The following is a 27,490-nucleotide window of genomic DNA, read 5'->3' as shown; positions in this document are numbered from 1 at the left end:
TCCTCGCTTAACACGCATTTCTTGCAAGCATAAAAGCTATTCGGACGCGTGGACGGAGGCGCATATCCGGACCTGGAATACTCGATGAGCAGCCGGGTACCGTTACAGGCTTCACAAATTGTGCATTCAGCTAGTGAACTGCCATTCCAAGATCAATTCATGCCGTTTGCTCCGCTGTCCTAACCATACTAAATGCGAGAAGATAAATGCCAGAAACTTTGTTCTGTTTTAGTCAAGCGAAGCCACGGAAGCCTCTCAAAAACACCATTTGTCTTGCGAGCTTGTCGGATGGAAGGTTTCGAGCGTCGCTAGCGTATTAGGCTCGATTTTATCTCGCCTACGCTCGGAACAAAACCTCGCTACAAGCATTGGCCATTTCCGCTCCGTGTTGACCCTCTGTGGCACGCTGGCACCGACGGAGAATACCATGTTCTTAGTTTTCTTCCCCCCTTGTCTTCGTCAATTTGTCTTAGTCGATTCACTTCTTCCAATTCGTGTCTCGAGGTATGGCTATTTGAGTGAGCAACATTTTCTCTCCAGACACAATTCTGCTCCTAGAAGAAAAGCGGGACACGTGGAGAAAACACAGCTGGGATTATTTAAGCTGAAGAAAGACAGGGAAAAAAGTAAGCTTCCTCTAGCGGGTTTGTATCTTTATTTCGGGCAACAGGGCATCGGTTACAGAACGCAAGCGCGGTTCGGGCCTTTGTCTCTAAGGGGATATTTTATCGCTGTGATGCTAGTGTCGATATTTATTTGTTTCCTTGTTTTATAAAATGTCACCTTCAGTAGGAAGCTCACGCACGTGGCTTCCACGATTGTCTGCGCGAGGACTGCTACAGGCAGATGTGTTGATGTCGCTGGCCGGACATGAATTAGTCATGAGCCTGCCATGGCTGTCCGGCACGCGCAGTTTGTCGTTGTCTGCCGGCGCTGTCGTTGCATCAACGGTAAGTGAAATTATGCAAGCGCACGTGGCGGTTTTTACCTGATACAAGATAATAGCCGGGCACACCGATTCGCTTAGGGCCAACCGAAAATCGCAAGCGGTGAGTGCTTCGCTTTGTTTTTTTACTTGTTTCTAACGTATACATTTCATATTGCCTCTCGAGGTAATGCGATAAACTAGCCAGACAAGGACGCCTGCTTTAGACAAACTTAGCCTTTTATGGAGGGCTGACTAATCCTTACCGTCCTGTGGTTGCTCCATTAACCACTTATTCTAACCACTCGCTTTACCTGCGTTGAATTACAAACCACACGCTTTGTGCGTTGTCCGGCGAACACACTGGTGTCTTTCATCTCAGTGGCGCTGCGGCTTTCTTTCGGAGGCTTCGGAAACGGGGTTTTGTGATCGGGATGTTATTTGCCGTTCCTGAGTTTCATTGAAAATTTTAATCAATTCTCACTTGACTTTCTATTATTCTTGAAACTAATCTAGTTCATTTCTATTTATTTTCTTCCTCTCTCCTTTAAGTAGGGGCGAAGCCCCTTAGGGGCTTGGACTGTTGGCGTCTCCTGTCATTGTCGTCGTCGTAATCGTCGTCGTCTCATGTAGTCACGGTACTAAAATACCGGGAAACTCGTTTGCGTCTCGCGCTAGAACGTAAAGCTTACAAAAAAAAAAAAAAAAAAACACCGCGGCATTTCTTTACACCTCGGGCTAGAGAGATTCGTACGTCAAAGACAAGAGACTTTTACAGCAAAGCTGTATACCTCTACCCCCGAAAGGTTTCATCTCCGTTGGTAAAAAAACGCCAAGGCGCCAAGAATACACTTATACACTGCATGCTTCGCTCCTCCTCAGGTTTCACGTTAGTGGAGATGGCCCGGAAATTTTTTTTTTCGTTTTCTTTACACTCTGTTCAATTCCTCGCACACGGCATATATTTTACATTAGGTTGTACCCTGTCGCAAGCTAGGATTTTGTTTTTACCATTGCCGATTCTCCAATAGAGCATGCGCTATCCACCCATTAACATCGTCGGCAGCACTGTCATCAGCTATGCGAGCTACATATTCCAGTTTTGGGGGTCGTTCGTCGCCGATCAGCAGTACGGCCAGAAGCAGAGGTTAATCAGGGCCTGCTACACCTGGTTTGCTCGTCACACTTTCATGCTCTTTACTTCAGCGGAGGTCACCATTGGTTCATCGCAAGGAGGTTGGTGTCGACGAAACTGAGGCGGTGCGTCACTGTCAGCGATCGTCGCGACATCTTAACATTCGAAATTTCGCTGCATTGGCGCTGGCTTTTTGAACGAAACCCGGTGTTGTGATTGACTGACAAGAGAACAAATGGTCTACTCAAACAGCACGTGAAGGGCAAATGCACAAAGAGATGCATCTTGTTCTGGGTGCTTATCTACTGTGTTCCTCATTTAAGGGCTGTTGAAATGTCCACTCATCTGAAAATGAACGTGAGAAAGTCTTGGTTTGGTGATGACTGCCTTGCGAACCAATGCAACTCCTGTGATGTTGCTGCTCAAGCTGTCGTTTTGTCCCAGTACACTCAGCGCCACTAGAAACAAAGGTACCGAAGCTGCGTCACCACGCAAAGCAACATCTGCCAGCTACGTTTACTTGACTCGTAAGCACGAAAGTACACGGGCTGTGGTTAGAATAGCTGATCACTCGCAAAGTTTTAAAAAATGGGGAAGAAACAGTGAGCATAATCTTCTCATCCTTGCCGTTGTTTCGTATACCGAGAAAGATGGCCCTTACGCCCCTCTGGGTGGAATCGCTAAGTAAACGGGAACGCAACGTCGTCTATCAAGTTTGCTGGAAGAAAGCAAGAAACCGGGAAGAAAAGGCGAAGACAAGGAAAACTGACTTACACAACTGACTTACAAAACTAAATACAGAATTTTTCGTATCAACAGAATTTGAACGAAGGTGGGCTTAATCCACAGCCACTCACTCTTTTTTTTTCTACTGTGGCAACAAGCTCGTCGCATAGTTCTAGAGCTGTTCCAGCTGCCCGCGCGCTTATAATTTGGCAACCACGTCCAATTTTGGCAAAAGAATTTGCACAAGATTTTCTGCTGTTAAAAATTCCTCCGAGTAAGAGAAGGGTACTAAATGGCCGATGGAACATCCGTACTAAAACTGATGCCATTAACAGAAGAATGAGTTTTCGGGTGCTGAGACGCTGTCGCTAGAGGCCGCATGAACAGGGAAATTTGGACACAGCGTAGAACTAAAGCAAAATACTGAGCATTATTTATTAGTTAGCCTTCGTTCTAAAGCTTGCCGATGAATCTCGTCGAATACTGGCTTACACGCAGTTCTATAAAATAAGTAAAGCCTCATTGGCGTGATTTTTATGGTACTTCAAAATAAAAAATGTACGTATTTCTCCACAGCGTCACAGTGGGACAGAGCTTTCACGATGTAATGTCTGGAAACAACGAAATAACCAGAAATATCATAACGGAATCTGCTATATGCTTTTCAAAAGTACTGGAGGTTTAACGCGCCCGAGCTACATTTCTGCTATAAGGCGTGCCGTAGTGGAGGGTCTCCGGATTGTCTTTGACCACGTGAAAATCTTTAACGTGTGCCGATATCTCCGCACACGTGCGTTTCATTTTCGCCTCCATCGGAAAAGACGCCGCCACGGCTGGAAATCGACTTACGTCCTTGGGCTTAGCCACTCAGCCACCGCGGCGGGCGCTGCTTGCTGGCTGTTATATTATGTGCTTTATCATTACTATTTCTTTACCACACCTCGGCAACCTAAACAGTAGCGGTACTGTTCATTTAGGTACTGTTTATAGGTAACGGGGATGGCATGGCCGTGAAAATATTCATGGGCTCTTTTCAGAATAAAGTAATACATCATTAATAGCGTTAATTTAACACAGACAAAAATGAGAAGCACGGTACGACGGTAGCGCTGTCCCGTGTATTTTTTTTTATTTACTGTCACAATCACGCTAGTAATCAAGTCTCACATTGCTCGTTACCTGTACCAACTTCCCGCTTAACTACGCGCCAAGTCGGAGGTTGAAGCGCGCGCCTCCTGTGGTGGCTGTATTTTTAATAGAGGTGAAAAACAACTACAACAACAAAAACAACGAGAGAGTAAACTCGTAAACACCACATTTCGGGGCACCTTAACGAACGTCAGGTGCTTGGCTATGCCGTAGCACTCATTAACGGCGGCACTTGTAGGGCCAGGCGTTCTCTCGTCTTACGAATCGCGGATTTAAATTTTCAGGCTTTCGCCAGTGTGCCAGACGTTGTCCCATTTACCTTGGTTATGGCGTCAAGAACATTAAAAACTGCATGAGGGGGACATTAAGAGAGGTCTCATTTCGGATTCGTTTTATACCCAGATGCATTTCTCGTTTTAAATGCTTCTGTGTTGCTCACCCGTCATCCTGTCTTCAGCGCCTTTCTTGCTGACATCTGCCACTTGCGCATGCGCTTCGCACTAGCGTTTTCTAAATGCCAGCCGCTCATACCCGAGTATGAGGAGGAGTAAAACTTTATTTTATGATAAGAATAAAAGAGAGATAGGGCCTGTGGCCCTCCGCACAGGTGCAGTCCCTATTCCGAAATCCCATTGGTCAAGGCGGCCGCTCTCGCCCGTTGAGCTAGAGCCCTTTGGGACTCCAGCCCCGAGCTGCCTCCCATGCCTCTCTGGCAGGGGAAGGGTTGGGGGATAACGCACGGTTGCTGTGGCATGCCCACACCATGTGGAAGGTGTCCACACCTCCCCACAGTGCAGACACCGCCAATCTGTTTTAGGGTCGAAATGCTTTGTAACTGCAGGGCAATAAATGTGTTCGTCTGCAGGCGCCACAGTATCCGCTCATCTACCTTGCTCAGACGCTTTGCAGGGTCTGGGTAAAGCCGGTGGTCATCGCAGTAATGTTTTACGATTTCTCTAAACCGCAGAAGTGGTTTGCTAATCTCCGGGCCGGAAGAGCTTGGGTGACGCGGCCGGTGGGTAAGCGCTCGGGCAGCCGCGTGCGCGGCCTCGTTACCTCTTAGGCCCTGCCCGGAAACCACACAATTTCTTTAGGTGCGGGGTCTACGAACCGCAACACTCGTTTTAAAATACTGTAGGCCAAGGGTGGTACCTTGTCCGCTAAATAGCTTTCACAGGCTCGGCGAGAGTCCGTGATACCCGACGGAACCATGAGGGGACGACCTTCGTTGCTGCTCCGACTTCCCGACGGAAACACTACTATGGACTAGGGGTGGACGATTGGTCGATTAACGTTCCGGTTATTCGAGTTATGCATTAGTAGCGATTAATTTTTTAAACCGGTCATTCGGTTGAGGTCATGCGAGCAAGCTGAAACAAGGGCACCGCGTTGATATTGTTCGCGAGCGTGTCGGGGATCATATTCGTGTTCAAATAACTCGCCTCACGTCACAACACAAAACGCTGCGAGTATGCTCAGAGATTGTAATTAAAACCAAAAGTCAAAACAGACAAGAAAGCGGCTACTCTTAATACAAGTTTACAGGGTACAAAAATCGGCAAAAGAGCACTCGCATGGTTTTTATATAAACTACCTCTGTCGTAACGAAACCACGATTAAGTGGCTTTCACTGCAATTACGGCGAGTGCCGATGTTCCTGATTCTAGAAAAGTGTGAGTGACGAACGCGGTGATAAGCGCCTCGCCCGCATCGGTGCCCTGATGATGACCTGCTTACTCCATCTGGAATGTCTGTGAACGGGCCGATGAGCACATTAATCTTGTCATTATTCGTTATAAATAATATTATTATATTATTAGTATAAATATTCTGAAAATATTCTTGGTCGTTTTTTTTCTAAGCCAACGCAACAGATTAATCAGAATAAAATTTTTAACCGGCACGCAGCCCTACTATGGACTGTGATGCGAAAGAGTGTATGGGATACCATGCAAAACAGATTTTACTTGCACTCATCTCCGTGGGAAATTCCGCCGATGGCGCACATTCGTTTGCCATCCGCCATAACTGAGGCTTCTGCGCAACCCTCAGCGAGCAGAAAATGTTTTCTGACATCCTCACCACCAAACACCAAACCTGATTTTTTTTGGTCCCAGTTCTCAATTACGCATTGCAGCCACCTGGCTTTACGTTGACGTAAAGAAACATGCTGATATTCAAAGTCTGCCTTTTCTGGAGCTTGCAATGGTACCGCCCTGGTAATTAAAGCTACCTTCGTATCCTTGTAAGGACTACTTTTCCACCTGCCTTCCTAGGGCACATAAATTTCGCATCTAAGTGAACTGGACTGTAAAACTAGCAGAAAAGCTGATCGCTGGTTAGAAGGTCAATAAGACAGCCTCCCTCAGGTGTATCAAAGCTGTAATATTTGATTTTGTACGTACAGGCATGCAGAACTTTGTTAAGGTCAGTGTACCTCCATTCAGTCAGTAGCGGATTTACAGGCAATGGAGAGGGGAGGGGTATCTCCCCTCCGCTCCACCTCTTCTGCTTGGTTCCGCTTTTGAGTGCAACGCTTCAAAGCTCACCCCAACTTACGCAGCACTCCGACTGGGGCAAGAACGGTGAAACGGGCTCGTATCCCCGTTGCTCACCTTAATGATGACCGCTAGTGCGACGAGACCCTGCGCTCGTTGCCTTGCTTCGGATACGTTGGCGTAGAGGTCGCAATTGTAACCCAGGATCTGGAGCTGCAGAGGAAAGGGACCAAGGAATCATCTGCTGGCCCCGATGCTAGAGCGAGTTATCTGAAGGATGATTTTTTAGATGGGGAGAATCTTATGCTCGGGGCTGTGTCCCTCCCTCCCTTGTTGTTGTCCGCCGTCCGCACTCTACTGCGCATGCGCGTCCCTTCAGCCCCGTCAGCGTTTGGGCTGCTGTCAGCGCAGTCCACTATAAAAAGAAATAGTTAGGCGGCGCCCGGTTTCGATCCCACGACTCTCTGGCCACAACGGGAGGTACGTGGCGCTCTTGCCACTGCGCTACAAACCGAGACGGGAGCATGTGCTACGAACGCGCCTTATGTCCTTCACTCATTCAAACTACGTCAAGAAGCTACTGATACAACGAAGGCACGCGAAGCTGAACGTCAACGGCAGCGACTAACTGAAAACTAATGGGAACTTCAGTCGACCCCATGGCTGCTTCGCATACTACTCAGGGTTCCCCTACAAGAAGATGGTGTAATTTTTTTTTTCGGTATGCCTTTCGCATAAGTGTGAAGAAGAGGAAAGGTGAAGTTTTTCAGTGTAGACAAAAATTGTCGGAAATGTACAGATGCCGGAACAGTCACAAAAATATATCCTTGTTTACTTTTTTATACCTTCTCTTTATTTCTCGCACCCTCAAAGTCATGGGGAAAGGGTATTATCACTTGGCGATAGTTACGTGATTGCTAGTTTACGTAGTTGACAAGGAACAAAATGGGGCTTGGTTTCAAGTTGTCACGTTATGCGATCCTTTGAATGCAAGGTTAGGTGGTATCTGATGTCAATTAAAAAAACCACGAGGTGAAAGGGGCGGCTATGGAGAAGCTGTGACTGTGCATCATAGTTGTCTCATCTACAATGACACGTAGACTTTCTCCAAAAGCCGCAATCGTATTTTAATGCGCTTAGCCTACGCGCAGCTGCTAGCCCAACATGACAGATTTAGTGTTTTGCTTTCCCGAGTGCTTCCCTTATTTAAAATTAGTAGCCTTTTGAGAAGAATCAGGACCACGACTTTGGGACATTCCTGTCGTTAGCCTAAAGTTTAAGCATAACACACGCACGCACGCACGCACGCACACACACACACACACACACACACACACACACACACAGACGCGCGCGCGCGCGCGTGTGTGTGCGTGTGTGCGCGCGTGTGTGTGCGCGTGTGTGTGCGCGTGTGTGTGCGCGTGTGCGCGCGTGTGTGCGCATGCGCGCACACGCGCACGCACGCACGCCTTCACACGGGCGAGCACATGCACACGCAGACGTGCCCACACATTCGCACACACACTCGCACACACGCACGCATGCACGCACACGCACGCACGCTCACGCACACGTCCATACGCACGCACACACGCACAGCAATACAGAATTAAAGATTAAAACTTTCCTAATCCAAATTTGTAAGGTACGCTGGCAACCTTTCTTGATCACTAATTACTGGCGGAAACCATTGACTTGTTCTTGCGATCACGTATTAGATAACTTGATCCCCTGTTAGATAACCAACAAAAAATTAAGTGCTGTTCCGCGATTATGTGCACACCCGGTATGCCTGATATCTAAAAGTAACTCAAATGTCCATTAAAACTGCGAACAACGGAATCGTGGAGTCGGGCTATCTCTCCCTTTTTCCCACGGGAAAAGAAAGAAGGCCAAGTGCTCCCACTTCATGTGACAGCGGTGGTATGCGGAGAGCACATCAGTCGATCGATGTCGACAAGCTGACTCGGCCGTCTTGCGTCGGGTTCACGTGGACGGGGACTGCCCCACTGGAGAGGGCACCCGACCGGCGACTTCGTCCACGTGAGAGTCGCGTGATGGCTTTTCGATATCCGACAAGGTTCCGCGTGCCTCGTTACGCGAAATTGCGCGATCCCTGTCGCGGCGAGAAATGCGGTCGATCGCACTGTGACCATTGCTGGAGGCTGAAAGTCACCAAATGGGGGGAGGCAAAAAAAAAAAAAAAAACAGGAAAGACGAGAAAAAAATTGGTTCATCGTGCGTTTTCTGAAGCACAAGACAAAAGGGTCTAATTAAATGGCGTTCCAGACGTTTTTTTTTCTTGTGCTTGCCTGCTCCTTATCTTTGTTAAGCTAGGGTCACGCTAGGAATTTGTTTTGTTTTTCTTTGATTTCACTTTTTTTTCTCTTTCCTTTCCCCGGGGCACACCCACGGCCCGATGCACTTTTCGGGCCGCTTCGCAGAGATCATCATGGTCGACGTATTGGAGGACGAACAAGAGGGAGAGAGACGGAAGTAATAATATGCCCATGTACTTTTCTTCCCCTGTATCCGGGTCAGAAATTAAATGGCAGTTCGCCGATAACAAAATGGGAATTGACTTCCCAAGCACGTATTAGTGAGTGCCAGATTTTAACCAAAGAGCAGTAATAGCGTCGCTAATGCTCGTGACGGCAAAAAAAAGGTAAAAGCTAAATGTAAATTACGACGTTGAGTACTCATTACCCCTTCGGCAACAACTACAATTTAAAGGAGTAATTAGATAAGCGGGCTAATCGCAATATAAAATAACCAGGTTTATTCATAAGCAACGCATGAAGCTGATCAATACAAGTTCTGTTCTACACAAGGAGAAATTGAAATGCGGTCACGTCAGCAGCCTTTCTTGCGTTCGTTTTGCTGAGGTGCTGGTTCGTAAGCAGAGAGTGCTGTAAGGGAGGCGAAACGCATGGGCCATTTGGAAAGAACGAGTAGTTGAGGAACTTTGCCTTCCAAGTCGCTTAAACGCCAAGCGCTAGTGTTCCCTCTTTCTTGCGTCAAATTCGACGATATTCGTGGTAAACTGCTTTGATAAGATAAACTTGATGCACTTCCTCTTCGGGTGATGATTCTGCTTGGCAACATAGATCTTATTTTGTCGGAAAGAAAAAAAAAATTCGTATTACTGAGGCGGAGGCTGGTAGGGAGGCGCACAGAATTCCCTTAAAATAAGTTGTTTTGCAGTTGGGGCCATGAGAATGTTCGTAAGCAGTATCGTATGGGAGGGGTTTAATCAATTGTGTCCTTACAACTCTCTTGAGCGGCAACATTAGGAAGCCCTGAAGCCTTCTCTTTTTAAACACTTCCTCTTCCCATTTGTGTTCCCCGTACTTCTAGCCAGCAGCCACCTGTCTTCTCGTTGCGAGTGCCAGCAAACCGCTGTTTTTGTTCTGACGCTAACGATATATTATTATAACACTCTTCTTGAAGTTGCTTTCTCGACAGAAAACCGTTTCCCTGTTTTTAGGGTATCAAAAATATTTACAGCGTATCTGCTTGCTTCGTACAAACGAAATCGAAAAACGATTCTGCTCTGCCGACATCTCACATTACTTTTCTCCTCGTTTGCAGGATTGCAGGATTGCAGGAAGGCTGTCTTTTTATTACTTTGGTTAGGGGATGACAGCGTTTAAACCTAGCTTAGATAAGAGAATATTTCAAAGTCGAGAAAGTGGAAATTTGGAGGAAACATTTGTAAAGTTAGTACTTCGGGGTTCTTTGTTTTCGTGATTAACTTGTAGGTGTGCTATCAATTACATCACGGTTAATGTATCACTATTAAATTTAAGCGTCTGTGTTAGAGGGTTGAGTTATACCCCCCCCTCCCCCCCTGGAGGTCGGTTTTCTACGTTTTCCGCGAACTAAAACCTAAAAGCCCGATCTAAATAAAAGAAGAGCACGACTGTTTTCGCGTGATCGAAATAAATCGGTTCGTCTCATAAAAATGCAACCAAGTGGGGCACAGTGGCGTCTTTAGGAAGGTCTACCGAAAGAAGACTGTGAAAATGTTTTGCCGGAGCTCACTGAGTGCGTCCATCCTCAGATGTTGATGGGTGAAAAGTGGTAGATTCGTGTAACAGACAGACTACAACTTTCGTGTTTAGGTAGCCCAAGAAGTGTTATGGTATTCAACAGATCAAAAATCCCTTTTGCTTTTTTTTTAACGTGAAGAATTTTTAGGCAACAAGCTCACTACCGTGCGTTTCTCAGTTTTGGAGAAATGCTCGGTTCTGATTAGTCGACAGGTGGTGGGGAGGGTAAGAGGTGAAGAGATAGGTTACAGGTACAAAGGAGGTAACTACGCTTGACTGTTTAATGCCAGTATGCGAAACAAGCAGTGTGGAGAAAGTTTTCCTACGTAAGTCACAGCTGTTTAGTGGTTTGCGCGATGAACCTTGTTGCGCAGATGAGGATGCCATAGATCGGGAGGATGATAGCAAAAAACGTGAGTTTTCCCCAGCAGACGTAGGCTTTTTGTTGCAAATTATTCCGATTTATTACGCACAAAATACTTTCAACAAAGCAAAACCCATCTTAAATTTTCTGAGCATCCGAACGGGCTAGCAGTGACAAAAAATTTGGTTCTCATCCACGCTGTAAAGGTGGTTGAACTGCGAAGCTGTAAGTGACACCACCCACAGCGATTACGCATACGGTGGCAGTGGAATTCCCACACGTGGCTCTGCAAAGAGTGAAACCAGAGACGACCGAACGCAGCAGCGACGGCCGAAAGAAAACGGTGAGGAGCGTCTGGCTAAGGGTGAGCAGGAGGATGGCACGAACGGTCTCTCTCTCTCTCACTGCCTCCTCCTCACTCTTGTATCACTCTTGTTCTATTCGCCGCTAATCCAAACCACGTGAACGCCGTTATCATAAGCGGTTTGCACTTCACACTAGGACTTTGGATGAGCGCAGGTGTTAGACCAGCCGCTGTGCTCTTTGAGTACACCCTCTGTCTCCCCGTTTCCTCGTTTGGGTGTAGCTTAGTGACGGGCCCTCGCTCCGCTTCTCAATTCGGGTCCAGGTTCGATTCCTGTCGGTGCCAGTAATTTATTTCATTCAGCCTGGCGTTTTCTGCTGATGCGGACACGAAAAATTTCCTTGACTGGTAGGGGTACAATGCTTCGCAGTAAAAAAAAAAAAAAAAAAAAAGAAAAACCTGGACCATCTCTACGAAACCTGGGGAGGGGCGAAGCATGCGGTGTATAAGGGTATTGTAAGTCTCTCTTTTGCCACATGGTGCGCTGATTGGGCGCCGAAAAAGCGTCGGTGGGAGGAGAAAACGCGCGCTTGCGGAGTCGGTAGCGCCGTCTCTTGCGTTGAACCGGATTTAAGCAATTAAATGATACAGACTGTCCCTAAGTTGTCTTCGTGTCACATGCCGCAGCATGTTAAGAAGTATGCTTTACAGAAGAAAGCCAGGCGTTTGAAACCTATTTCGTGACAGAATTTAACAAATTTATGCTAATAATGCAATTAAATCCTGGCTTTTCCTGTATTTTAAATAAGTTTATATCATGTTCGTTTATTTTGAAACGGTGTTATTTATTTTGCACTTGTTTTTTGACCATCGTTTGACAACTTGATTTAGCGTGGCGACATGAGACGCTGACAGGAGACGTCGACAGTACGAGCCTGTAGGGTGCTTCGCCCCTAAAATAACTTTACACGTTTCCCACAGGCGTATAAAATTCAGGGCCCTCTATGAGAATTCAGGAAGTAGGGCCACTACGCTTTACTTACACTACTAGATAAAAGGTATTCCCTGTGAGGTTTTGTACATTGTACGTAATGTAAAAATTACTTGCGGAAGTTGGTTAGCAATTACGGCAAAGACGCAAAATGTAAGCCACGTGTCACTGCTTGTCGTTTCCCTTTTTCGCTTCCCGGTTCTTGTTGTTTCCCATGTTGCTATAACCTTGCCACGCGCGGGCTTTATTAGCCGAGCAGGGTCATACTCATTTTCGCTTGAAACCGTTTCTGCACTCGCCTTCTCACCATTTCCACCGCCTCCGGACAAATCAGAATCGAGCATTTGCACCAAACTTCTCAGCACGTTGCAGATCTTTCAGGAAAGCCACTCTCCCCGTCTTCGCCATCTTTTCACTCTCCCTTCTATCCCGTCGAGTTGTCTTCCTTCCCCTACCTATAAGTTCCTCCTTGTTTTTTTTTTTTTTACATTATGTGAAGATAGCAAATGCAGTGTTTTCGCGCCGCTTCAAATGAAATAATTATGGGGGTCTATGTGATTATGAAGAGTGAAATGCTTTTATGAGTTTCCTAAATTCATTTCTGTCGCCGTTTTATGTTTCAGTTCATGGGTTTTTAACAGCGAAGCTGCTTAGCCATTCGTTGATTCCGGCGTTTCATAAAACTGAGCAAAAGAGTATAACGAAAATAAATCACCGGCACCTGCAGTATTCGAACCTGCGTCTGGTGTTAGTCAGTTGTCTTACCCACTTAGCTACGACCGTGACTTAGTACCCGAGAGTCCAACGGCTTACTCACTCGGCATGCGACTCTGAGGAGACGAATCACGCCACCTGTTCGTCACAGAACACGCGATAGGGTACACGCTGCACCTGCGGGCGCCTTGTTTAAGTGTGCGCGTTGCGTTCGTTCGCTTGTTCTGCCTTTTCGAGTTGCTTCTTCGCCGTTATAGCAACAAAGATGGAGTGAATGTCGTTGCGGCAGCGAAGAAGAAGCAAATCGCCTCCAATTTTGGACGATGGTCATGACGGTTGCGAACAGCTTCGCTATCTTCAAGTCTTGCGCGTTGGTGTGAGCGTCTGTCATTTTTTGTCACATTAAGCCATACTTTACGCCTCGAGCTTCGCGATCGCTGCGCCGCCTGCCGCCGCTTCTCCGCGGCGTTGACGGGATTTGCGCTGCGTGACTGATAGGGGCTCGTGCAGTGTTTTGGTTCTATTTCGCTTCTTTTCGCCTTTCCGTGCCCTAAAAAAAACTTGTTATGGTGACGACTATAGGCAAAGAGTACGTTTAGGTCACTTAAAAAGCAGCTGCGTCTTCGTAGAGTACGCGATCGCCTGCAAGAGCTACCCGGGGACGCGGTTCTGCGCGCTTCGTCGCCGCTCTTCCGGGCGTCGGCGACGACAGCAACATATCACTCATGTCACCTCCAAAACATCAGGCACAAATGAATTCTACTGGCGCCTCGTTTATACCTGATACTGGCACAATCAGAGGTTGGCTTCATTTTGCAGTGTGGACAACGAATGCGGCTTCGTTTCGCATATATACGCCGCAGAAAAATATGTTTCGGGGATGTTATTACCCAATCCCGGACAATAACTTATGCCTTTTATAAGAATATAAAACATGTGAAAATGTAAAGTATATTCCAAGCCTGTGCGTCGTTAAATATGTGCCCACACACGCCATATACGCCTCGAGCTTCGCGATCGCTGCGCCGCCTGCCGCCGCTTCTCCGCGGCGTTGACGGGATTTGCGCTGCGTGACTGATAGGGGCTCGTGCAGTGTTTTGGTTCTATTTCGCTTCTTTTCGCCTTTCCGTGCCCTAAAAAAAACTTGTTATGGTGACGACTATAGGCAAAGAGTACGTTTAGGTCACTTAAAAAGCAGCTGCGTCTTCGTAGAGTACGCGATCGCCTGCAAGAGCTACCCGGGGACGCGGTTCTGCGCGCTTCGTCGCCGCTCTTCCGGGCGTCGGCGACGACAGCAACATATCACTCATGTCACCTCCAAAACATCAGGCACAAATGAATTCTACTGGCGCCTCGTTTATACCTGATACTGGCACAATCAGAGGTTGGCTTCATTTTGCAGTGTGGACAACGAATGCGGCTTCGTTTCGCATATATACGCCGCAGAAAAATATGTTTCGGGGATGTTATTACCCAATCCCGGACAATAACTTATGCCTTTTATAAGAATATAAAACATGTGAAAATGTAAAGTATATTCCAAGCCTGTGCGTCGTTAAATATGTGCCCACACACGCCATATAGCAAGAACCAAGGAAATGAAACCACAGAAAAATAAATGCTGTGCCAATGCGGAATTTAGAAACATAATAGCTCTAACGGAAATGAAAAAAAAAAAAAACAGTGCAGCTTCTGGCATGCTAAAGACGTTCGTCTGGACTTAAGCCAGGTAGGTTTCACTGGACCAACTATACGCGAAATGCACTGCTACTTCGCGAGAAATCGGTGGGGAGGCGGGGAGGGGGACGCCGTGTACAAATGCGGAGCGGAATCAAGCAATGAACGTTTTAGTAAACCCACACATAAATCTCGCGTTCACTTTCCTTTTGTTTTTCTACTTCAACGAAGAGCTGATCGTACGGCGGACGAATTTTTGGAAGTATACCGAGTAGGCTGTTCAACAAGCGACGAAATGTGTCGTTGGAAGAGTGTTGTATGTGATAAAGCCCTCTGATTTCAGTTTCTGGTTTATTCTGCAGGCTCCCTGTGCCATATGACGATATTTCGATGAAACATTTAGTCGCGGATGGGGATTATATTCTAAGCCCGTCTCCGCGCTGCTCGCAGAGGATATATGTAGCAGATGAATGTTTGTGGGCGCTCACCTCACGACAAGACGACTCTGTCGTGTGCTGATCCCCGAGTACAATTATGCATTTTCCATCGTACTTTTGTTGAATATTCCCGAAATTAACACAGACTGGCTTGTAAATGGTGGGGATCAATATCTGAGGTATAATATTGGCAAACGTAACTGGCGTGCTGTCAGGTATGAGTGGTCCGCTGATTATGTAAGCGCACAAAACTGATTTAAATCGTAGTGTGTAGCCGTAGCATGAACATCTGAGGAACCGGTGGTTACGGAGACACGGCTAGTAAATTCAGGTCAGTGTAACTACAATCGGCTCCATCATACGCCGGTTCCGCGACGCTGGCCTGTGACACACACCTGGCGCTTATACAGACCGAAAATACCACACTAAGATGGCGTCGGAAACATTTACACTCTCGTAAACACACCCCATTTGCGAACAGAGTGACTGCTCCACACAAACATGAATTTCAAACGCCTACAAGCGGTAAATCTCAGTCGTGAACGTGCCGCAAAAGCAGCGGCGGCACTGGGGAGCGGGGCGCGGACTCCCGCGCCTGCTTTCGAAACGGGCCGCTAGGGGGATTTCAGTGGCGCCCCTACAGGCCGCGCTCGAGGCGTATATGTAGCCTGCACACACGCTCCCAACATTAAAAAAAAAAAAGGGTGAAGCCAGAACAACGGTAGCACGTACATATGTGAGGAATTCTATCTGACGTGTCTTGCTGCGCATTGTCTGACTACAGAACGTCTGTAATAACGTTATTTAACCTGAGATACAGCGTAGACGACGTTAAAGAGAAACAACGCACTTTCTGGGCTGCGGTAGGCATACGTTTTTGCAATATAAGATAAACTTTATGCACTTCTTCTTCGGGTGATGATTCCGCATGGTTGATTTCGGGTTGATACATTTTTGTTTGTGTGTTCGTGGTTTTTATTACGGCTAATTTATTCTCATACTGCTTTATTCGCACATTTTATATAATAAGTGTAAAGTAAAAGTCATGCAAGGGTTTTTATGTGTTTTTGTGCCGAATTTAGGTAGCCCATTTTTTTTAGTTTATGTAGCCCGCTCCCATTTACAGTGAGTAAAGACTTGATGTTTCGTGAAATAAATAAATTTGCAATGAATTTTTAATTATACTCTTTGATCTACAGGCTATTTAATTTTAACTAGCTGGTGATCACATCGTTAGAAAATAGCTGCAAGCCCTGAATAAGACATTTTTTTAATTTTTCCATAAATGCTGGTGTCGCTTCACGTTGCGATTAATACCCAACGAGGACAACCCCGAGGTCGCCATTAGACCTAAGAAGGCATTTCTAGCGCCCTTGTATTTTTTTTTATTAGCCTCTGCTGATAATTTCTACGTCTATTTGTTTGGACATGCTTTATAAGAGTAAATTGGCCATCTGATCTAAAATATAAAAGGAAACGAGTGGCCAGAGACACGTTGGCTTTACTATGCAAAACTAAGGAATGTTTTCTTCAGGTTTAAATATGTTGGCTAATCGACTTACCTGCACACGGCTCGCTTATAATGAAACTATTTTCTTATTTCATTCCAACAGCATCAGACTTTAGCACAAATTTCCAGGCTCAGCACGACACTTTTTGCGGTATTATCATAATACATTTCTGGGAATTGCTCGAAAACAAATACCCTTTCCTGAATTAATTGAATTGGCTGAATTGAATTAGTGCCCGGCCGGAAGCTTACCTCTGCGGGAAAGACGAATCCCGAGACGGAGTGCTCCGAGCCCCGGTCGTCGGTGCGACCGAAGTGGAGCCGCAGCTCATAGACGCGGTAGCGGTACGATAGCGGGCCTAGGCTGATGTTGACTCCACCCAGCTCGTCGTCGGAAAGATGGAAAACGATGCCTTGGCCCGTGTTCCGCAGGAGGCCGTCTACCTGAAACCCGAAGAGAACAGCACCGGTGTAGGGACAAGACCTACATGGCAGAAATCTGCATCACACAGCTCCTGGAAAAAAAAATAGCTAAAAAAAATTATAAATATATATAGGTTGTATTCACTGGCGAGGCCCTGTATGCAGGCAACTATGTGAGTGCGCCGTCACTGGTTACGTCGGGCTCCGCGGGATGGCGGTATTTGTCCGTGCTAAGCACATGTTGTGTGTCGGACGTTCCAAACTCTACCCCAACGGACGTAAAGCAATGCCTCGACTCCAATGTGAGTGCGATTAATAACGGCTCAGTTGAGACCGTTGAGAATCGGGTTGAAACGGAGCAGTCGACGCACGCCGGTGTTTTTTTTTCTTCTGCGGCGTGCGGGCGCAGTGGCACAAGCCGTGCCATGTCCGTGGCGCTTCGGTTATGTCCTTGGCCGTTTCCAGTGCTGCCAAGCGAAGACATTGACAGCTAAACTTTTCAGTGAGTACCACCTATATGTTGTACTGAAGGTTTATTGTTCAGGTACGAAAAGAGGACGCTAAGAAATGGTAGAGCGAAAAGATCAGGGCACTGGCCGGCTGTCTGTATGCTGTGCAGTTCTCTGGCTAACGCTGCTCAGCGCTCAACCCTGATGATGATTGCTGACCGGTGGCTTTGTTTTCTTCGCACTGCGTGCAATGTTGTTGTTGTAAAAAGTTTATTCACAAAAGGAAGGAACTAGGCGTGGGAGAGGTAGTGCGTAGATATGGAGGGGATTGAAGGTTGGAGTTCCTCAGCACGGAGCACCGCGAAGCGAGTCTTGGGTTCTTTTGAAGCGGGTATCCGCTTCGCAGTATACGAGCACTATACTACTCGTGTTAAGTCGTTTTTACTACCGCATTGTGCAATTTGAATGAGTGTGTGTTCTACGACCTTTGTGGACAGCACGAGACTGCTTGACGCTGCTTTTTAACAAGTAGGATTTTTTTTTAATCGGAAAACAATTGGCGCAGCTTGCATGAGCGGTGCTAGGCTGGAAAACCCGCAGAGCTGGCGGCCCCTCTCCCTTCGTCGGAGACTCGGCTGTTACATCTCACATGGATTTCCGAAACTTTCCGCTGAAAGTTCCCAATGACTGGCAGGCCCGGATCGTTTTGTCACCAGCCTTTCACATCCCTCCCAAAGTGAACCGCGTTAGCCCGCGCTAGAACCTGCAGCCATAGGCTTCGCAAACTCGGCGTCTGCAGCGCGAACTCGGCGTCTGTGCCCCCCACTTAAGGCGTTAAAGCACGTGAGCTGGCGAGGAGAACAGCACGCGGGAGATCGCGCCACGAACGCTGGGCAGAGTGTTCTCGAAGGTCGAGCTGGTCTACGCCGTGCGCTCCTCACGAGGCGTACGCTTACCTGCGCTCGGATGGGCTGAATTTTCTGGTAGCGCCGAACGGCGGAACGAAAAGCTCAAACAGCTCTGCTGTTGAAACAGATTCAACGTTTGTTTTTATTCAAGAAAAAATGTTGTGACTCGTTTGCGTTTATGTTGTCCAACAAATATTACCGTCCTTAAAAATTGCCATCAAGCCACGGTTTGAACGCGATTAGACAGCGAAGCCACTAAGTACACGATAGAAAACACTATTGACCGGGGTGCAAGGTTTGTTCAATTAGATTCAATATCCAACATGTTTTTTTCCGTCCCTTGAGGTTCCGTTTAACGAGAGTCTACTGTACTAAAAAATTCGCGACACTGAGTTCTGGTTTCAGGAACACAGTAGGACCGCTCTATAAAGGCAGCATATCACATTCGTCCAGCTAGCCTTTGCATCAAATATAATTATAGAGGAATACTTTTGGAAAAAATATCCTTAATACATGCGAAATTTGTTGTCAAATATTGCTCCCACAAGTGTTCGCCTGGTGGCTTTCACTCTCCATGACATAATCGCAACGTCCTCCTGAACATGATACTGAACACAAAGTAGTTTCACATTTTTGCTTACTGGGGAGGAAGCTTTGCAGAACACTCAAGACCTGTTGTTATTAGCCATGAAAGTGATGTTATGACCGGAAGTGCAAAGTCAAAATCACGATTTCCACCATTCCGTGACACTCATGCTGCGAGTGAAATGCCTATGAAGACTTCAATCTGGGTTCGCTGGTTGCTGTTTACTGTAGAGTGAAGAATTTTAAATGCGGGTACGTGTTGCCAAGCGACCAGAATTTTCATAGTTTCGGTTTTGTTTTTTCAGTCTTCTCCCTCGGCAGCAGCGTGTCTGTTCGAGTGCGAAAATTTCTCCTTGTATGCGGGAGCACGAGCAAAAGCTGAGGACGGAGAGAGCTGGGCCGGGGTTGTAGTAAAGGGAAGCGAAAAATTTAGAATTTAAACGGCAACTGCCGAGGCCCTTGTAAGAATCTCGGGGTCAGCGTGCGCGATGATGGTGGCCAGACCAGTTCCCCTTTGTTATCGTTTCTTCTTTCTGCGCGCTCTCTCGCTGTTTTTTTATCTCTACCTATCTATTTTTGTTTATTATTCTTTTCTACGCTTATTATTTCCTTCTCTTCACTCGACTGCACCGCTTCCAGCCCCATTTCCTATTTCGTCTTTGTTTTCTGGAGGTTTTTGCAATGCCCTCCCTTTTATGCCCGCGCTGGTACACGATAGCCGTCATTTTCTGTTTACTGTCAGCACATTTCCTCTTTCGCGGGGCCGAAATTCTTCCAAAGTGTGTGCAGCAGCCTGGTATATGTTTGGACGCGCGTATTTATTTTGTTGTGTTTTATTTTTTTATATTTCTTGTTAATCAAGAAAGAGATTTTGCCTTTTTCCCCCAACAGATGTACATTTTTTTTACGCAGCGTGAACTGAGCTGCCTTTCTTCTTGTAACCCAGCTGGATAGCAAAACACAGAGCGCCGTTCGTTAGGTATTAGTAACATAACTTAAAATGTGTTTTGTAGTACCGTTAGTGACCGTTGGTTTTTTTCAATTGAAACTATTTTCTTTCTCGCTCAAAGCTGCTAATAGAGTCATTCCAACCAGTTTCTTTCGCGAAATTCAGGACAATGCGGTTACACTCTGTCCTAACTCTAACTCTGTCTAATTCCTAACTCTGTTTGTCAGCTCCACACCCATACACAAGCACTCACTCACTCACTCACTCACTCACTCACTCACTCACTCACTCACTCACTCACTCACTCACTCACTCACTCACTCACTCACTCAATCCCTCTCTCACTCAATCCCTCACTCACTCACTCTCTCGCTCACTCATTTACACTCACTCACTCACTCACTCTCACTCACTTACACTCATTCACTCACTCACTCACTCACTCATTCACTCACTCACTCTCACTCACTCACTCACTCACTCACTCACTCACTCACTCACTCACTCACTCAATTCCTCTCTCACTCAATCCCTCACTCACTCAATCTCTCGCTCACTCATTTACACTCACTCACTCACTCTCACTCACTTACACTCACTCACTCACTCACTCACTCACTCACTCACTCACTCAATCAATCCCTCTCTCACTCAATCCCTCACTCACTCACTCTCTCGCTCACTCATTTACACTCACTCACTCACTCACTCTCACTCACTTACACTCATTCACTCACTCACTCACTCACTCATTCACTCACTCACTCACTCTCACTCACTCACTCACTCACTCACTCACTCACTCACTCACTCACCCACTCACTCACTCACTCAATCCCTCTCTCACTCAATCCCTCACTCACTCACTCTCTCGCTCACTCATTTACACTCACTCACTCACTCTCACTCACTTACACTCATTCACTCACTCACTCACTCACTCACTCACAAAATTGACGACGGAAAAGTAACGGTGTTGACCCCGCCCCATTCGCACTGTCATGTCAAGAAACAAGTGAGAGCGCATGTAGAATAATGATGGGAGGTGTTAACAAACGTACGTATACCCGGCGGAAAAATGAGCTGGGGCACGCAAGCGCGTGGAAAAATGCATCGCCGCGCCATCTGACGTTGCCCTTCTGGTGTCGAGGTACCGTTGTGCGCGTGCGCATCCAAACACGCTCGCTGCCCTGTCTTTTCCTTCACTTCAAGTGGCAAAGCTGATCACATTCAGCATTTGAAGCTCCATAGAAATTTTTGGGGCGTACCATTGTGACCAGGTATGCCTAGCCTGCTTCTTTTGCTTCACATCGCGGACATGTAGCTCGCGTCTATGCTACGATAAAAAAAGTGTGGATGATTCCTCTATCATATGAATCAGTAAAACACGAAAGTCAAATGTGGGGCGAAATGTGCAGCTGAGCATGATTTGCGGGTCGGCGGCGGTCTTGTAGGTGTGCTTGGCGAGCGACGTCCTGCTGGCGGGTCGCTTTGGCAAAGGTGTACTCGCGTCATTTCCGTGACGGATATGACGTCAGTGAAATCTTGGGGTATCGCGGCATAAAGCACTTTCGGGTTAAAATATATAACACGAAAACGAACAACCCTATGTATAACGTACTCTTTAGTGCTAAAGGTTGCTTCCCCGCAAGAATACGCTGTGTGCAGGAGTGCACCCTTTACAGGCCGGTTGCTTCGTTGTACTGGCGTCACTTCCGTGACGGATATGCCGTCAGCAAAATCTTCGTGTACCCGGGAATAAAACACTTTCATGTTAAAATATGTTCTGCATGTACAATTTAAGATGCGTGAGCATCACAAACGCCTTACTTGGCTCAGTTTAAGAAAAAGTGGCGTCCACATTTACCCGTGGCTTGAACGTGACTAAAAAAATTCCAGTGGTTGCATGCAGCAGTCATCAATATTGCAATTGGCTGCATGCTTCCAGAAACATCTCACAGAAATACACATTGGCAGCGAACGCGACTATGTACCGAACTAACGCCCCCATTGGCTGCAACGCGTCATGCGGCTGCGAACATGAGTATATGGCATCGAACGGCGGTGTGTGAAGGTCTGACGCACCCATCGGTTATACGACGGCCTGACGTTGGACCTAACGTTCCGCTATGCGGTTCATGTTATCATTTGGTGCCCGCAGCTTGTCGTACTCTGAATTTGACATTGCTTGGTACATAGTTAGCGTCAACGTTAACATCACCAGATGCTCATGCTGGATATAGGCTTAACATTATAAACCTGTGGCGGGTTGGCCGGTGACGATAACAGCGGCCTCCAGAAAGAAGCTCGCGGAAATTCACGTATTTCCCACCAGTAGCTACATTAGTATACCTACCGGTACATATGCTTTCACAACTCAACAAGAAGTGATGCTCACTCATTCCCCCATCACAAAGGAAAGCTAAGGTACCCCCACCCCCTAACGTTTTTACAGTGTAGCTGTATATATCTAACGCAGCGTCAAGAGTGCCGTCCGACGGCACTCTAGCTGATCGCTTCAGGCATGGCTAGAGTGCCGTCCGACGAAATTTGAATGTTAAATGCAGAGCATTTCAGTAACTCACGATGTCACCCGCGTTGACGTCCGTAGTCGTAGTCCGCACCCCTCCCCCTACACTATATAAAAAAAATACTATCCGGCGCCTGGTCTCGACCCTGCGGGCGGAACGCAATGTACATGGTGCTCTACCCACTGCGCCACAAAACCGACACACAATGAAAGGCTACGAACGCGCCTTATATCCTTGACTCATTCAAACTACGTCAAGAAGCTGCTGATACAACGCATTCACTACCATCAACTCCCCAAACACTAAACGTTAACGCAATACACCCACCCCCTATGCGACGCATTTACTCGAGTCCCCCTCGCGGGGAGATGGGCCCAATTTTTTTAAAACTAGGCTAGCACCTGCCAAAGCGTCTGTGTAATAAGTATGTGTATTTCGCCAAATGCAAAAACGTGAGCTTCAAGCTTTAATCTTCCGCACTCCCAGTTAAGACATGGCTGCGCGGAAAAAGAATGTCTATTCCTTGGTCGGACAATTGTCACATATGCAATCAACCAGAGACAATTGATCATTGTTTTGTGTTGTGCCGGGACGCTGTGTTCTTCTGGGACGTTTTGCAGCGGACACTAAAAAAGGACATTGACATCACCCCGTACACCATTCGCTTCTTGCCATTTGAAGAATGTAATCGGGTGCCATATGACGATTTTGTTCTCCTAGGATTTTTTAGCTTGTGGAAGTGCCGCATGACTGATCGGCATGCCGAACACCCTAGGCCGACTAAGTGCATTTTTCGGGAACAGGTGGCGTTGGTGCGGAGCGTTTATAAAGCGCACCGGATCCACCGGAGTGGCTGCTCTCTTTTGGATGCGTGCGTTTGCTTGCCTGAGTTTTGAAATGGTGCCGGTCTTTGTTAGACTGATGTCTTTACCCTTTGCTGCCTGTTAGTTTTTATATTGTGTGGTTATTGTTTTTTCTGAGTTTTTCTAAAGATTTTCTAAAATGACCCTGGATTAAAGGTGAAAAAAAGTTGTAGTAGTGTAGAGGATCCGTCCTCGCTTCTTGATTCGAAGGACGGTGGTTCGGGACCGGCTTTTGCCTCGGTTTTTTTTTTCATCTTTTAATTGAACTATAATACTTATAGTTTAGGTTAGGTTTGTTTTTAAATGATTTCTATGTGTGCGTTCGGTCATGATATGTTATGTTTAGGTTAGGTTGCCTAGCTTAGGGCGATGTAGTACCAGACGCGGCAATTTTGTTACAAAACGCCGGTGGACTTCGATATAGTGGAGTGCTTATAATACCGTCGGACGGCACTCTATACACGGCGTTTATCTGATCCCCGCAGCTCTCGCTACCGTGTGGAACGAAAACTGGGGGACTTATGTTAACCCTATGGAAAAATTCCCGAACAAAAACAACAAAGGTCTTAAGGCCTCCATATTGTAAAAGGTCTTACATTGCCCCTGGAGAAATGTCATCCCAGCAATTAATTTTAGTTTAGAGGGGAAGCCGACTTTAAAGAAATTGGGGTAAGCTATGTCTTTGTAAGCTGGCTCTCTCACATTGCCTGTTGCGCGGTGAAGCATGACCACCTACGGCGTCTATCTCCCCGCTGCCATTTCTATGCGTGCAAAGGGTGAAGCGGCGTGCACGCACAGACAGGTACCCATTCTGCTTGGGGGATATTTTAACGTGCGCGTCTCATAGCCCGATGCGACCTGACTGCTGCGATTTGGGTTGGTGTGTTACGTAGCCACTAAGATTATGTTTGCAAAGGAACAAAAAGACACGGACGAACGACTGAGGTATACAGAAACAGAGCGCCACTCCCAACTAAAATTTAATTACGCAAGAAGAAACAAATATACTCAGCCTTGGCGCATGTCACACCTTGATACCAGGAATTGCGTCGCATGTTTTTATCTAAACACGCCATTTCACTTTAGATAGTGCGAGGGTCGGCTGGCTAACGCACTTTTCTCCGCATTTTCTGGTTGGCTGGGCTGCGATAATTTCTCTGGTTTGCTCGTTTTTAGGTTTGTACATGCAAGTGGTTGCGTCGAACCTCTCCGTGCATCCCTTGTAAGCATGAACTTACACCAAATCGCCCAGCTTTCTGTTGTGATGCCAGTTAGATACTAATAGGCCTACGACGCGGAAGGGAAATGGAATGCTCCACGTTTTTCTCTTGTAGTCCTTCCTAGTTTCATTCATCTAATCAGCTAGAAGTATGCTCAATCGCAAATCACAAACAAACGTGTTTTTAAGGCTTGGTTTCAAGAGGCGGTAACCGACCTACAAAGACAGTAATATTTCTCGTAGCGCACCATTCTGATTCAATGCTAATTCAGCTTTACTTCTATTCTGATAAGTTCATTAAAAAATAAAAAAAAGAAACGTTTATTGGCCTAATTATACATATTGCAAATACCCGGATAAACCTTATTTTCTTTCTCTTCGCGACACTTTCCTTGTATTGACGGAAAGGTCAATAATAGGGAAGGACGGAATAAATATAACCTACAGGCTGGCACGGTAAAATAATTTATCACGAAGACTTGTGCTCGGAGTTATCGGCGTTCGGAAGCGACACCACATCGAAACGTGCGCCAACATTTGGCCGCGATAAATTTGGCGCTCGCTCGATCAATCTTGAAAGCTCTCGGCGTGTATAAGCCCGCGAAAACAACGCAACTCGGAGTCAGGCACCTATTCTGCGTTGCCTCGACCAAAGCAGAGAAAGTCGGTTATTCTGACGCGATGAGACGATGTCATTGATCGCGCCTACAAAAAAGAAAATAATAATAAGACGCGTCAACGCATTCATAAGCTGCGCGACAAGCCACTTTAATATGCAGCCTTTTCAAGAAGCGCCTTCATCACCAGCGCTGGCATGGGCTGGACGGAGACGTGGACGCCAATGCACCAGAGGAAAGAAAAACAACAAAAAAGATATTGAACCAAAAATTAAAAGAAAACGATACGACAGAATGAGCCGGGATACATTGCTCCGGCAACGGCCTGTCTGCTTATTTTCGGCTTGAATTAGTTTCCGAAGACGCTTTAAGCGTCGTCAATCACTGCTCAGCGTGAGGAATTTGTTTAGCGGCTTTAACGGAACCGAAGAGCGCCGCGAGGCGATGTACATTTGTGAGACAGCGTTGATTTTGGGGCGCGCTACACTTAATTTTGTTTTAAGCATGCTTACTCATTTATACTAGACTGGAATATACTTCGCGAAATTTAGACGAAGCTGTATTCACAAAAAACGAGCAATTTAAAACCACTTTAAATCAGCTCGTCTCAAAGCCTCGAGACAAACTTGCTCTACTGAGATGGTCTCAACTTGAAATTCCGACTGGCCCTTCACTCTACTCCGACAGAGGGGTGTACTTTAATTCATTAACCCGTGGAAAATTATTAGGGGACAACACAAGCACTCACTACGACGTCGATTTCAGCTATGATTACTCGCGTGTCTTAACGGTGCTCTTGCAACACAAGTCTGAGAAGTTGGAGAGGAAACCAGAAGAAGAAAAAAAACGCGAGAGAAAGAATCATATGATGAGACGGAGCCGGAGGGATAGCGGATGGCTCAAAACAAGAGCGTATTGTTCGCCACGCTCTCGAGACAGCGGAGGCCAGCTTCGGTAGACGGTGGGGTCCACGCCGGCTCTCGAAGATCTGACGCAAGGGTTCATCCTGCACTGCCGGGGCCGCCCCGCCGGACGGAGGAAGAGAGGGGAGGCAGCGCGCGCCTCGCTCCGAGAGTGATCGCGGCGCCATTTGTCTCGCGAGGGGCGTTTCCATCGCGAAATGGGCTCTCGGGGGCGAGCGAAGGAACCCTTGTTGTCGCGGGGCCACCGATAACGAGCCTCATTTCCGCTCTTTGTCGCCCTGTGTCTCCCTACAGCCCCGGGGCAAGATATCGCGGGCGCCCCGCGCGCGCGCGTGGCCATCATGGACACGTCCCGACCAGCTGGGGCGGCGAGCCGGACTCCGCAAACGCCTCCCACACCCCACGAAAGCCTGCGCAACGCTCGGGCATCCCTCATTTATCTCGCGTTGCGACCCGCAACTTCGGCCTTACTTGTGTTACTTTCCTTCTTTTTCGCCAGTCAGTAGAGGAAAGAGAAAGCTGGAGATCTCACTGTGATGACACCACGAAGTGGCTTTCTTATCTTCGAGGCGCTGACTCCTCTTCCACCTTTTTTATTTTGTATTTGGCGCCATACGCCAAAGATCATGGCGATGAGGGGCGCATTGCGTTCGGCGTATACACTTCTGGCGAGGCGGTTTCTCCGTGACCAGTCGAGCCGGGTCGGCCATTGGAGTCCCTTTTCGCTTGCGGCCAGACGGCGGCCAAATGAGCGACGAGACGAGCGCCAGCTTACGTAACCTCTCTCTGAGAGGGGTCGACGCATCGCAGACGAAGCTAGTTATTATGCCTGCTAGAGATATTATACCTGCCAGACGGTCTGGCCATTTGCGTGCTCTGAATGCAAGCATGTCCTTCAGGGGCCGCGCTAAGTGAAAGTATCTCCAGGAAACCTTTGGTGACATCTGACGCAAGAAACAATGAATGGTGACGTTAGTGGCGCATGCTAGCTCAATGAAACGAAGAACTCGTCTAGTATAGTGTTGTACTCTGTGTTAGTGTACCTGGAAAACGTTTTTCATCGCGATGAATCAGTGCTACACACCCAGCTTATGATCTCTGTTAGAATTCCGTAAATATCATGCAAAGTCCACTGTAGTGAACGCTGGAATGACAATGTGGTAATGCGAAAACAAATGTTCCGCCCCATAGCGTAAAATGACTTGTTTTGCTTGTTAGACTTGCGGAAGAATTTTTATGGAACTAATTCACCCAGGAAGACGAGTAATGATCTCTAAGGCATTACGATCGAGGAGATTCAAGCTAGATTTAAGACTGTACTGCTGAAGTTCGCTCGACCTTAACAAAGGTCAGTGCCAAGGTCTTGGCAGAAGCCTACGACATTGACATAACTGTTCACCTGCGGAAAGCTTTGTCGCCTTACACGTTGTTAAAGGAGACAACTCGGCCACGAAAAAGCATTCAGCAGCGCAACGTAGACGGGAAGACTCATGTCGACCTTGTGGAGGGGTGTTGAGGAATTGAGGGGGTGGAGTGATAGG

General features: G+C 47.0%; 1 protein-coding gene across 1 annotated transcript in view; it reads right to left on the bottom strand.

The window, feature by feature from the left end:
• The window catches only part of LOC144174354 (carbonic anhydrase-related protein 10-like), a 129,271-nt gene that overhangs the window by 17,576 nt on the left and 84,205 nt on the right, over positions 1-27,490 (bottom strand). The window contains exons 4-5 of the mRNA XM_077703008.1: positions 16,735-16,926; positions 6,551-6,646 (exon numbers count right to left, since the gene is read on the bottom strand). Coding sequence (XP_077559134.1) covers positions 6,551-6,646; positions 16,735-16,926 — 288 coding nt within the window. The remainder of the gene's footprint in view (positions 1-6,550; positions 6,647-16,734; positions 16,927-27,490) is intronic.

The sequence above is a fragment of the Haemaphysalis longicornis genome, unplaced genomic scaffold (genome assembly GCF_048455015.1).
Source record: "Haemaphysalis longicornis isolate Haplotype H1 unplaced genomic scaffold, Haemaphysalis longicornis Haplotype H1 scaffold_3, whole genome shotgun sequence".
Taxonomy (NCBI): domain Eukaryota; kingdom Metazoa; phylum Arthropoda; class Arachnida; order Ixodida; family Ixodidae; genus Haemaphysalis; species Haemaphysalis longicornis.
This window is presented reverse-complemented; position numbering and strand designations above follow the sequence as displayed.